General features: G+C 38.6%; 1 protein-coding gene across 1 annotated transcript in view; it reads right to left on the reverse strand.

The window, feature by feature from the left end:
• The window catches only part of FBXL3 (F-box and leucine rich repeat protein 3), a 522035-nt gene that overhangs the window by 280487 nt on the left and 228937 nt on the right, over positions 1 to 12611 (reverse strand). The window contains exon 2 of the mRNA XM_044060902.1: positions 10798 to 11152. Coding sequence (XP_043916837.1) covers positions 10798 to 11151 — 354 coding nt within the window. The 5' untranslated portion in view covers position 11152. The remainder of the gene's footprint in view (positions 1 to 10797; positions 11153 to 12611) is intronic.

Consider the following 12611-nt stretch of genomic DNA (forward strand, 5'->3'; position numbering starts at 1 on the left):
CCCCCTTCTGACCCTTGGGATATGGTCTAGAAGGAGTGGAAAACTGGACTCCAACGGCAGAAAGAGTTTTACCGTCCTGCTCACATCTGGTCAAAGTATCCTTCACCTGAGGTCGAACAAAGCCGAACCGTCAAAGGGGTGTTGGTGAAGGGCCTTAAAAGGGGTCCGCAAAATTACACAGCCGCATCCAGGCTTGGCGTCTAAGAGCAACCCTGTGCCTGCGCCCTGCTCGCTCCATCGGCGCATAAGATATGAGCCGCATGGAGGAGTTAGATATGGAATTCAGGATAGCAAGCTGTGAGGCCATCTTTCCTGAGCCCCAGCAGCAGAAGGATCCTGGACAACTTCTCCCAGTTCCTTGAGAATATCTCGTTGAAGCCTGGTGAAGTGACAAAGGTAATTCAGCGAGCGATAGCAAAGGTCGCTGAAGAAAACATCCGCTTTCCATACCTGTCCATGGTCCTAGAATCCTTATTGGGAGGATGGACAGGCACTGAAGATCCGCCAGTTCCTTCTTAGTGGCGCCGCCACCACCATAGCATCCACAGAGACACCTTTGGACAGGAACTGTTTATCCGAAGGGGCCGTGATGAACTTGGATGGTCTCCTGGGGACAGGTTCCACAGAATCTGGAGCCCGAGCCACTACCTGCATGAGTGGGTCGAGGCAGTGGAGACACCCAGGAGGTGGAGGGTGGGATCCAAAGCCTCCAGGTATACCGACTCATCCTCGGAGGGGTCAATGGAGGCCAATTCCCCTCTGTTTGAGGAGCTCAAGGATGTCTGAAAAGGAGACATCCTCAGAGGGGGACCGTGGGGAACCCTCCGACTCATCTAAGTCGGTATCAGATGTAGTAGACTCAGGAGTCTGTGTGTTTCCTCTTACGTCCTCTTCGAGGGGTTCCCCTGCAGGATCAGGAGAAACCTCGGAAGAGGAGGAAATTCCCAGTGGGGAAACCTGGGGCGATGGATCCTGGGCCTGAGAGCAAGAGGTTGGCAAGAGGCATCTGCAGGCACTGATGAGGGAGGAGCTAGAGGATAGACCGTTGACCAGGCTCAGAGGCCAGGACACTCCTCATCACCTCAAGGCTCCGAGACGAACACACCCGCTCCGAAGAAACAGGAATGGTCGGCTCCAAGGAGAGAGAAGGCTCCGAGGCGCCGGCCCGAGAGGGAGGCGGGGTCAGACAAGGGTCCGATGCCACTAGCCCCTCGGAGCCGACAGTGGAAACCCACGGACCCCTCAAGGAAGGTCTCAAGGAGGAGATCGGAGCCGGGCGAAGGATGTATCGGCTCCGAAACAGTCGCTGTCCCAACTCTGGGTGTGGAGTCGAGGAGGAATCTCAAGAATCGGGCTATAGCCAAGTCTGTTGAGACGGGCTATGGAGCATTTGGGCCAGTGCCTGAGACTTCAACAGCCTGCTTACCACCCTCTCCAAATCGTGGTCAGACAGCCTGGAAGATCTCGAAGATCGGCTCCGATGGCTCCGCTCCGACAAAGAGGAGACCCGGGCAGTGAATACTTAGTATCGAAGGGGACCGGGATCTCTTACGGTCGAAGCCATCGGAGCGAAGTCCTGAACAGATGGAGCCGAGGATATCTCGCTCCGATGCTGGATAAAGTGTCGGCTCCAGCCGGAGCCGACAAGGCCACAATAGTCAGGGTATCGGCACCGAACCCACTACTCTAACAGAAGAAGTATCGACCAGCGGAGCCGATATCGGCTCCGGGCGGAGCCACTGGAGGAGGCTTGGACACTGTAGCCTGAACCTTCGGTGGCTTATGAGGTTTTCCTGCCCCTGACTTAGGAGGAGAACCTTCAGGTTTAAGTAAACCTCGGAGGATTAATTTGTTCCTCCTTTCCTGCAGGACTCTCTGGCTAAAAGCATGACACAGCACAGGAGTCCTGCAGGTGCAAGGCAATAAACACAAGAAGTGTGACCGTCTGTCAGAGACATTTTCTGACAGCACTGGTCACACTTGAAGCCTGAGACCTTGCCTTCTTTTGACATCCTAGAAGGAAACACAAACAGTCCCAACAAACACACCAATTAATCCCTTACACAGACACACAGGAAGGGAATAACTTGGGGAACTAGGCCTGACTAAAACTTTAAACTGAAAACTATTTAAAAAAGTTTAAAAGGAAGGAATAGGGTGGGCTGTAACTAAGTACAGGCTAATCTAACACTAAAGGGAAAAAATAAACCCCTAACTGAACTTTTCTTCTTTAACAAGAAAAAACTTACCTCAGCTGGCAAAGGAGACCTCTTTCGCTAAGCGGCAAACGAGATCTGAGGTAGTTCCGCCTTGCATCATGGGATATAGGGTTGCCTCGAGCTGGTAAAAGGAGTTCTCGAGCTAAAGCAGTGGAGCCGAGGATCGGCTCCGAACCCATCCAGCAAGAATGAAGGCGAGATTGACAACTTAACATCCAACACTTGCATAAAAAAAAAAAAGAAGAGACGGCTTATTCTGAGTATCAGTAAAGAAGATAAACGCAGATAATACTCACCAAACCGAATTCAGCATGCAGCATGGGACCCGACTAAAACAGAAGGCAGCATTCACACACGGGAACACAACAACTAGATAATTAACCGAGAACCAGCAGTATCAAATAAAATGTATAACCATAATACAATAATAATACACAAAATACATATAATTATATATCAGCAGCAAGCAAATACAAAGGCTAATCTAGATAGTCGGGAGCAGCATACACTAGTGAACCATGTGGCACCCTCAAACAGAAGCATAAACTATAACAGGCAGCACAAAATAGGGCTAGAAGTGCATTCAAACAAGGGCTGTGTGTAGAATTACATTTTTAATTCACTAGGAAGACTCATCTTACCAATGAAGCAAAAAATGCAGACGAAAATGCAGGCAATCCAAACTTTTCAGCAGTCCCTCAAACAAATGCAGTCGACAGGATACACGTACAATGAAAAGGAGTTCCACACACCACATGGATTTTATTAGGTTGAGTGGGCTGGGTAAGGCAGGTCTGACATCACAATGTGGGAGGAACACTGGCTCTTCTATACAGCATGCAAATCAGGTGGGGATTACATCACTTTGGGGGAGGAAACATCCCGATAGCTAGAGCAAGAGCCAGCTACAGGTTTTTCAAGTTGGTTTGCAAAGTGAAACAAAAACAGTATAGAAAGCTAGGAACCATAACAGGGAAAACAATTGAGTGGGTTATTTTTTAAAGCTGCAAGGGTGATTTTTTTAAGCTTTATCAAAGAACAGGGACTGGAAGAGTCAGCAGGTTGGGGAATCTGTTTAATATCCTGTTGTTTTCCTTTAAGAAGGTAATAGAAAAGTCTCTAATTTAAATGGCTAGCCTATAAGAAAAAAAACAGTAGGAAAGCCTCTAAGTTAAACGGCTAACCAAGAATGAAGGGGGGAGGGGTGGGGGAGAACTCTCTAAGTTAAACGAGTTCTACAAAAGGGATACTATAGTATAAACAATTATCTACCACAGAAACAAAACTATCGCTAATAATAAAGTACTAGAAGAGTTAAATTCTAGTAGAAATGTACACAAAAAATTCTATACAAGCCTGAGCTAGAAAAAAAGACACCTCGCAGCTGAAGTGGCAAATGAGATCTGGGCAGCTATCGCTAGGTATTATGGGATAAGGGGTAGCCTCGAGCCAGTAAACAGCTCTCAAGCTATTGAAGATGGCCGAGTTGGAGCAGAGGACCGGTTCCGATCCCAACCAGCAAGAACGACGGCGAGATGGACAACTTAACATCTTCTCTTCTGATAAATGGGTGTACAAAAATATGATGTAATCAATGCGGGAGGAAAGGTTGCATGATGATGAATAATTGAAGAAAGTTATATATAATATGTAAGTGTGGAGGGCATTTTTAGTTGGATTGTAATAATATTAAGCAATATTAATAACGAACAGGATGATGAAGAAAGTATTGTAATGTCTAAAAGAGATGAGGTAGTAGGGAAAAAGGTGTTAATGAAAAAGAGGATTAAGTAATAAAAGATAACAGAGAAAAATGTTATATTTCAGGAGAATGAAGGTAACTGATTGAGAGTGTTGAAAAGAAGAAATGGAAAGTGATGTCAGACGTTTGTGAAGGAAGTGTAAAGGGCATTATGAAAATAAATTCAACAGGTGCTAAGGTAAGGGTGCGGAAAAGAAGATTTAAAAATACAACACCAGAGATTAAAGAAAGGTAAGGAGTAGTTTTAGATGCGTTTCAATTAATGAAAATGGTTAAAAATCTGATTCTGATGATCATGGAATAGTTGTAAATAAACTCAGAAAATATTAAATTGAGGAAAAAAAAAACAAGAATACAAAAATTGAAAATACTTCCCTTAAACTTTAAAATTATTACCTTTCCGAGTGCTTTCAGTAAACATGAATAGTATTATTAATACTGTAAGAAAGATAGGGATATTGGAATAGTGTGCCAAATGTGATGCAGATATTATTCTTATATAGAATGCAAGACTCCTGACATGATTAAATTGTGGGGTGGAAAAATAATATGGAATTTAGGAAGTGAATCTTGTTCTGGAGTAGCTGTATTGTGCAAAAAAAACAGTAAAACTATTACGTGAAGTGGAAACAATACATTTGTAGAATTATAGCATTATATGCATATAAAAATGGCAAAGAAAGAGAGACTGTTTCATCAAATAATAGATAATGTGGTGGTTAACAAACATTGTTACTGCAGGGGACTTTAATTGTGATTTAAGGAGAACATGTAAAAAGACAGGGAAAGATATTAAAAAAATACAAGAAGTGAGAAGTGTGGTAAATTAGCAGTGTGAAATAAAAGTTAATGGACTAATAGCAGAGGGGCAACTGGATCTGAAATTGATTATTTTATACTACTGGAAGGTTTGGGTGTAGCAGATGATACTGTATTTAGAAATATGGATGGAGGTGATGGAGGAAAGATATATTTAAAGTCAGAAAGGTAATGAAAATAATAAATGAAAATTACGGGATAAATTTGAAGAGTGGAAAGCACTGCAGTTATGCAGGGATCATATAACCACAAAGGAATTTTTTATAACAATTGGTCAGTATTAATGGCAGGATGATGTAAGAAAAGATGGGAAAGTGTAGTATGGAAAGTTGTATAAAAATGTACTGGAGAATTCAGAGGTGAATACAAGAGAGCATCATGATATGGAAAAGGGAATATATATAAAAAAAAATGAGAAAAAATTAAGACATTACTGTTTAAGCAGAGATCATTTACAAGGGAGAAGGGAGGAGGTGTCTGCATATTTGGGTAAAATGGTAAAGGAGGACATTAGTAAATAAGAGAAGTAAAAACACAAGAGCAAAATTATGCGTACTGTAGTACAACATGTAGAAATATGTATAAGATTAAAAAACAAAGAAAATAAGAGAGAATGGAAAGTAAACAAAATTCAAGAACAAGTTAAGAAAGAATTTGAAAAATAAATTACTATTGGTGAACTGGATGGAGTACGTACGAAAGCAAGTGCTGACTCCGTATCAGATCCAGATGGTATAGGGTAAAAAATGTACAAAGAATTAAGGGACTGGCAAAGAGTGTTTTGCAAACATTTTTGCATTAATATTTCAAAGAATGGCTTGTTTATGAAATATCATGTAATGTGATATTAAAATTTATGAGGAAGAAAGATGAAAATAATGAAATAAAAACTGAAATGAAGGACATTATGGAAGAAAGCAGATATAGTATAAAAAGGGAAGGGATCCCACGAATTGTTAATGGTGGTTTTAGAATGTGTGGATGATATTATAAGTAAAGATGCGACAGTTATAGCAGGAGATATTAGTAAGGCATTTGATACAGTTAAGACACCAGGTTCTGTGAGAGGTTATGTTAAATTATGGAACAGGTAACAGAATTAGGAGAATATGTATTTCAGCATATCAAAATAATAGAGCAAGAGTGTTAGTTAATGGGTGGCCGAGTAGAGAAATATGCATAAATTGTGGTATGAATATCCCATGAGTGGGACATTGTTTGCATTACTGATGAATGAAATAGTGAGTGAAGTAGCTTATAAAATTAAAGATGCTACATAGTTGACACAAAAGAGGTGATTCTATATGCAGATGATATAATTGTGGTTGCTAAGAATAAAATACAGATGAGGAAGTGCTGGTTTGTCTGAATGGATGTTTAAAGGAAATGGGAATGATCTTAAGAAAAGATAAAAGTAATGGTTTGGGTGATGTGAAAATTGGAGGGGTGTATTGTTCTATGAAAAAAGCATCTTTGTTAGGGATAAAATTTGGGGAAAAGTTATGCAATTATGAAGCAATGGGAGGGTTTGAGAAAAGAAATGCAAGAAATATGCCACATGTGGAGAACTTGTAGATTAGCATTCAAGAAAAAGGTTTATCTGGTAAATTCTGGTTTAATGGAGAACAAAAACAGCATACATGTCAAATGTTTAAATGATCCCAGAATATATGAAAAATAAACTGTGCAATTACTGTTGTTTTTCATATGGGATTCAAAATTAAACTCAGTGAAAAGAGGTATGTTCTATACGAGAAAAGATGAAGGGAGACTGGGGTTATTAAACCCAGTTGTTTATTCTGCTTCTTTAAACGGAGTACTAAAAGTTGGTAAACTAAGAGAATGAGAAATTAACAGTGAAAAATGTTAAATACGAGTACAAAAAAATCTGAGAGATGAAGAACATACGAAAAATAAAGATTATGTAAAATAAAAATTATCACTAAAAATTACAAACATGGAAAATGAAAACTGAAGATCTAGAGAAGAACAGAAAAATGTGGTACAATACAGTGATTAACCAATATTATACACAAATCTATGAGGAAATTTAACAAAAGAAGTGAAAAAGTCATTAAAGTAAGGAAAAAGTTGTGTACTAGGATTGCACTGTCAGGATTTCCTATGGAGATTGGGAATAAGTAAGTTACCAGTAAACCGGAATATGGCAATCATGTTTTCGTTTTTTTAAATGTACAAGAGTGATTAATTTCTGGAAAAGTTCTGTGAAGAAAAATATTTTGAGAATGTTAATGACGTAAACACTAGAGATATGAATATGATTATGTATGAATATTATAAAAATAACAAAAAAGTGAAGTGTAGGTAACTCATATTACATCAAATAAATTATTTGTAATGAAAGATTGAATTAATTTTGTTTAATGGGAAATGGATTTTGGCTGATGCATTGTGAAAAATTAGATTAAAGTTGTGGAAGAAGGAGTGGGTATCAATCATGGAAGAATGATTATGATGATGGTATAAAGAACTGTGCAGTACTTGTAAATGTGTATATTTTGTAAATGTGTAAATAATGTTTTGTTTATGTTGTTAAAGGTCTCCTGCTCTTTTCAATGGGTGTTGCGGTATCTTTTTACATGCACTTGAGCTACCACCAACTCAGGATTCAGAAGGCAAATGTGGCCTTGGTTTAAAGTCTCATGCAAAGGATGACATACTCAGGACTGCGTCATCAATCCATCTACCTGGAATGGGAACAGAACCCACAGCCTCCTTCCCCAAATGTGTGTGTGTGTGTGTGTGTGTGTGTGTGTGTGTGTGTGTGTGTGTGTGTGTGTATGCACGCGCGCTACCTGTTGTGCCACTGACACTGCTATGTGGCTGGAATACAAAACAGTCTTAGGAATCATGGAATTAAACAGGTTGCCAATTTCACATTGAGCATTATAGAATGGACATAAGGAAACTGAATCTACACTAAGAGCAATGAATAAAGGTTAGTACAGTGTTATTGCAATACTGCCTACACTAGCAATATGGCCTGCTAAGACAAGATCATCATATTTCAAAAAACAGACAAGTGTTAGAGAAAAGGTCACCCTCAACGATTCACAAGTTTAAGCCAAATGAGAATCATCATCTTCATTAAGATAGAAACACATTTGTTACTGTAGCTATGAAATGTCTTTAAACCTTTCTTGAATGTTGTGGTCAGGCATTTCTCACAGATAATGTCTAGCAAGCATCTCCAATAAGCAGGAAATAAAGTGTCCAAATGTAAGGATTGTTTTCATTTCTGAAATTTCTAAACTATTTTATTAGTCAATTAAACGGGCAAGATCCTTTAGGGTCATTTTCCTCTCTTTATGGATGATCTGGGACTACACTAGTCTGGTTAAGTGACTTGCTAAGAGGCAATGATGCAAAAAACAGTAGAGAGCCTTCATAGCGGCTTCTATTAAAATAAGGATGCCAACTCAGGCTTTATGGCTTTGTGGATTAGACAAATACATGACATGGCCACATTAGATCTGGCTGGGGGGTTCACTCTCTAAATGAAGTCTAGCACTGTTCTTCACAAGGATGTAAGATGTGCCCAAATAATTCCACCTACTGTTTTATTATGCTTGAATCATTCAGATTTATGGTCCTGGCTCCTCATATGCCTTCATTTCGAATACACTATGCTACGTTTCTAAAGAAAGCTCAAATACCTTTGCCAAGGAAGCCTCCTATATGAATTTTAGAATCCTTTTCTGATAACTCATATTTACAAAAAATAAGCACATTTCTTATTTCTTAAAGGCAACAGCCATGTGGGTTGCATATTTCTGTTACTCCAAATCAGAAAAAAATGGACCTATTTAAAGGACAATGGGATTCTACTATTAAATGTTCAACGTCTCTGTATTTTTTCTCCCTATTTACTGTCCCTGCTATGAATAAACAATAATACAGCATTTAAAATATTTTAAATTGACTGTTTCTCTCCACTAGAACAGTACCTTACTGTACTGTAGTGGTTTCACGTTCAAAAAACTTTTGTCTCACCCTGGAAAAGCTAGATGCAGTCTCCAATTCACTGATGTCATCAAGGCCACTGACTACAGGTAGTTTTCTGGACATTTCCCTCCCCAAACTGACCTCACCACCACCGTCCTAAAAAAAAGTACCCATGCTGTGATGTCACAGCTCCCTGGTCCTTCCCCTGCCCATACAGAAAGTAAAGGCTAGAACAAGGAAACAGTACACAAGTCAAGTCTCCTGCTGTGAGCTGTCAATCACAGAATGTAGCAGCTCAAATTACCATTAACACTTTGACAGGTAGTGAAGTTAGGTGTGAAAGGGGGATGGGAGATGAGTCAAAGTAGTACAATTCAGGCTTCACAAAAAACTGTACTTTAGCCATTCTAAAAAGCAGCAGCAGTAAAAAGCACTTTGAAAGTCTGGTCTGTGGCATTTGCACTGTTTGTGTTTTAAGTAGTCATTGAACGACATGAAATGTTACTTAAAACTGACTGAAATACAGCAGTGTATGCGTGTAAAATCAATGCAGTGACAGGAGCTTTAAGAAGAAAGAGGCTTGCGTGATGTAATTTTGTACAGACAAGCACTGCATTGCGGGATACCTAGAGGTACACTAAACAATCAGAATTACAAGGAAAACCTTCAGTAGACCACCACGGCACCACGATGCAACTGTTAAAACCACAAATTTACTGAGTAAAACTGTAAAATGCAAGAATAAAAACTGGTCTGATAAGCACTTTCGGCTGATATAGCCTTCTTCAGATTCTATTTAAAACCCAGGTGCCCAATCACAAATGTGGGGTGGACCACATATTGCAAATGCAGATTCATAGTCTTAGTATTGATTGGAAGCATAGCAGCCAACTGCAGTTCTAGAAATTAGTCAACAGCCAGTAGTGAAGCATTCACTGGTAACTTTCCTATTGGATAAGCTTCTTAGTTGTAACCAATTGTTTTCTTAGATATGTATCCTTGTGGTGATAGGTTACTATAAGACTCATTGAGTCCAATCATCCTCTTGTGGCTCATTGCCATGGCAACAGAAAGTGTGTGTGACAACTGATATTAGCAGAGGCAGCAAATACGGCTGCTGGAAACTTTGTAGCAGCAGTAAGTAAGGAACACTGCATCATGATAAATAAACTTTCTAAGTTACATAGCCTCCTCAGGGTCCGATCCTTAGCATCCTTGCTTTTAAGATAGGTCTTAATGGCACTACACTGTTTAAGCCTGGAGGACAATGTGCTTTTAAATTAATAATCCAGTTGATTTCTCTAATTTCTGTCCGATTCTTTATACCACCTTCTCTTAGGCTAGGTTGAATACATTCCAGGACTTTAAATTTAAACACATGTTGGATTGTGAACAATGTGCATAGCAAGTGCATTGTTTAAATCAGCATTCCTTATGTCTCTCATATGACGTAGAATCCGATCCTTAAGCTGCTTATCAGTTTTTCCTACATATAAAGCTCTAGTTACATGAGAAAAAAACTGTCATATAATAAAGAACAAAGTATACACCCTGTAAGGACATAATTCTAAATACCAAATAAAAAATAACCTTGTTGGTGAGGCATCCAAAAGACATCACACAACAAATAAATAATGCAGTGCTATTCCAAAATTATAATAGCTAATAACACATTTGTTCCACAAACAAACCAAAACTAAGCACTTAATATTTTAAACTAATATAGTGCACACACGCTATCTCAAAGTATGATAAAAGCATATTAAAAATACCTTAATATATACCAGAAAAGAATATAAAAAAATGACATATTACACTAAGCAAGAAAATGAAAAAAAAGACATTCACTGATGCGATTTGAACATGCACTTGGTCACTGCAGCACACAAGAACAGAGTTCAGAAACTAAAAGTGTATATATGTTACTAGAGGTCAGGTTCCAAGAAAAAGCGAAGCATGTCTACTATTTTACAAACTTACCTAAAGAAAGTGATCTGGTCTCGGTCTGAAAACACTATTGCATTTGCCTACCTTGAAGCTTACATACTGCAGATGATTAGAATGTCTCTTGATAATCTGCTTTATCAGATCAGGGTGTGTGGATTTCAAATATGATGATGCTGGTTGATTTAGTTCAAATTCAAAGCATCTCCAGAGGTCTGGCATATGAAAAATCTCATTCCAGTTTCTGCAAACTTGTGATGCATGAGCTCGATCGAGAAGGGGTAAATACTGAAACACATAGAGGATAATGTGCTGCGGCAGATTACTCCAGTCCACATTTGCTGAAGCCTGCTCTATAGGTTTAAACTTCTTAGCTATCTCTCCAAAATCCTCCATGTCTGAATCACTGCCTGTATCTCCTTCTCTTCCTCCTCGTTTCATCCTGCAAGTAAAATAAAAAAAGTACATATGTCAAAGTAGCACTACTTTAATGTTCGGCTAGCAAAATAAGAAATTTCAAGTTGAGCTGGTTTAAACTACTATAATTAAAATACTAGAAAAGCTGTCAATGTAGTTATTCATAAATATAAGAAGGTAAAGCAACTGAAACTTGATAACGTGATGTAAATATATTAGCCACTCCTGGATACACAGTATGGCTCTTCAGACACTACATTAATTTTATCATAAGCTAAAATGCTGAAATCCAATGAAATAAGAAAGACAAACAGAGCACTCTTGAAAACTGAAAATGTGTCTTGGAAAGTACTGTCAGTCAAGTTTTGATGTAGCACATCCAGGTGTCAACACTTTTCTATGCAGCCCCTTTTGCTGTTTATCTGATACAGGGACTATGCTACCCAAAAGTCTCTGCACTGCTATTTTTTTTTTTTTGCATTCATGTATTTTTCCTGCAGTTTCTGGATGTTACAATAAAGATGAGCAAAACATAACACTGTACAAGTGAAGAACCTCGTTCCAGTTTTTCAGTTTCAACACTGTAAAATTCAGACCTGACAAAATGGATTTATCCCTATTTTTAATACATCACAGATGTTCATCTCTATAACAGAAATCTTAAAGATTCTACTTGTTCATATCTACTTTTATGGATAATTATGACAAAAAAGCATTGCATTCTTGTGTACTGTATGACTTTGCACAACAGAGTATGTAGCCACTGCTTAACTTCTAGAAGGAATTTAGTGAAGCCTCACTGATGGCAAAATGTTCTTTGATGGACATTCAAAAAGAGTTTATATGTACATACCAATTTAATGAGAGTCATCAACTAGAATCCACCTATGCATGACAAATGTTCACTTACAGCAGGGGTAGCAACATCAATGCAGGTAATGTAAACCTCTGTAGAACTACACTCTGCTATGCAAGACTAGTTATCTGAATCCTGTAAGCAGAAGGCTCCACCAAATGCAATACATGGGCACCTAAAAAGAAAATTGTAAAGGTCATTGGGACAATGTTAAAATAGGGTGATGCTTATTTTATTAAAAGGTAAACTCAACTTTTAAGAATTCAGTCTGGTTATAATTTTACCACAATTAAAGGATGGAAAAAAGATTACAAAAGATGAAGGGAGAGTATGAAAGTGTGAAGTTTTCAAAGTCACTTAAAAAGAATGTCAGATTATTACTGTCCTGTCAGGATTTCCTAAATACTGTAAAGATAAGAATTCACAAAATGAACTGCTAGAAATTTTATTTATGGGTAAAAGTTAAGCCCATAAAGTGGAGTGATACACATAATACATGTAATGGTGGACTGGGGTCTTATTAACCCACTGGTGTATTTTGTTGCATTAAACACTTTTTTCTGTTCTGATTATTATTGTAGGTAATGACAATACATAAAATGTAATAAACTGATGCAATGGTCTAATC

This window comes from Protopterus annectens, chromosome 2.part0 (genome assembly GCF_019279795.1).
Source record: "Protopterus annectens isolate FY-2018-M chromosome 2.part0, PAN1.0, whole genome shotgun sequence".
Classification (NCBI taxonomy): domain Eukaryota; kingdom Metazoa; phylum Chordata; order Ceratodontiformes; family Protopteridae; genus Protopterus; species Protopterus annectens.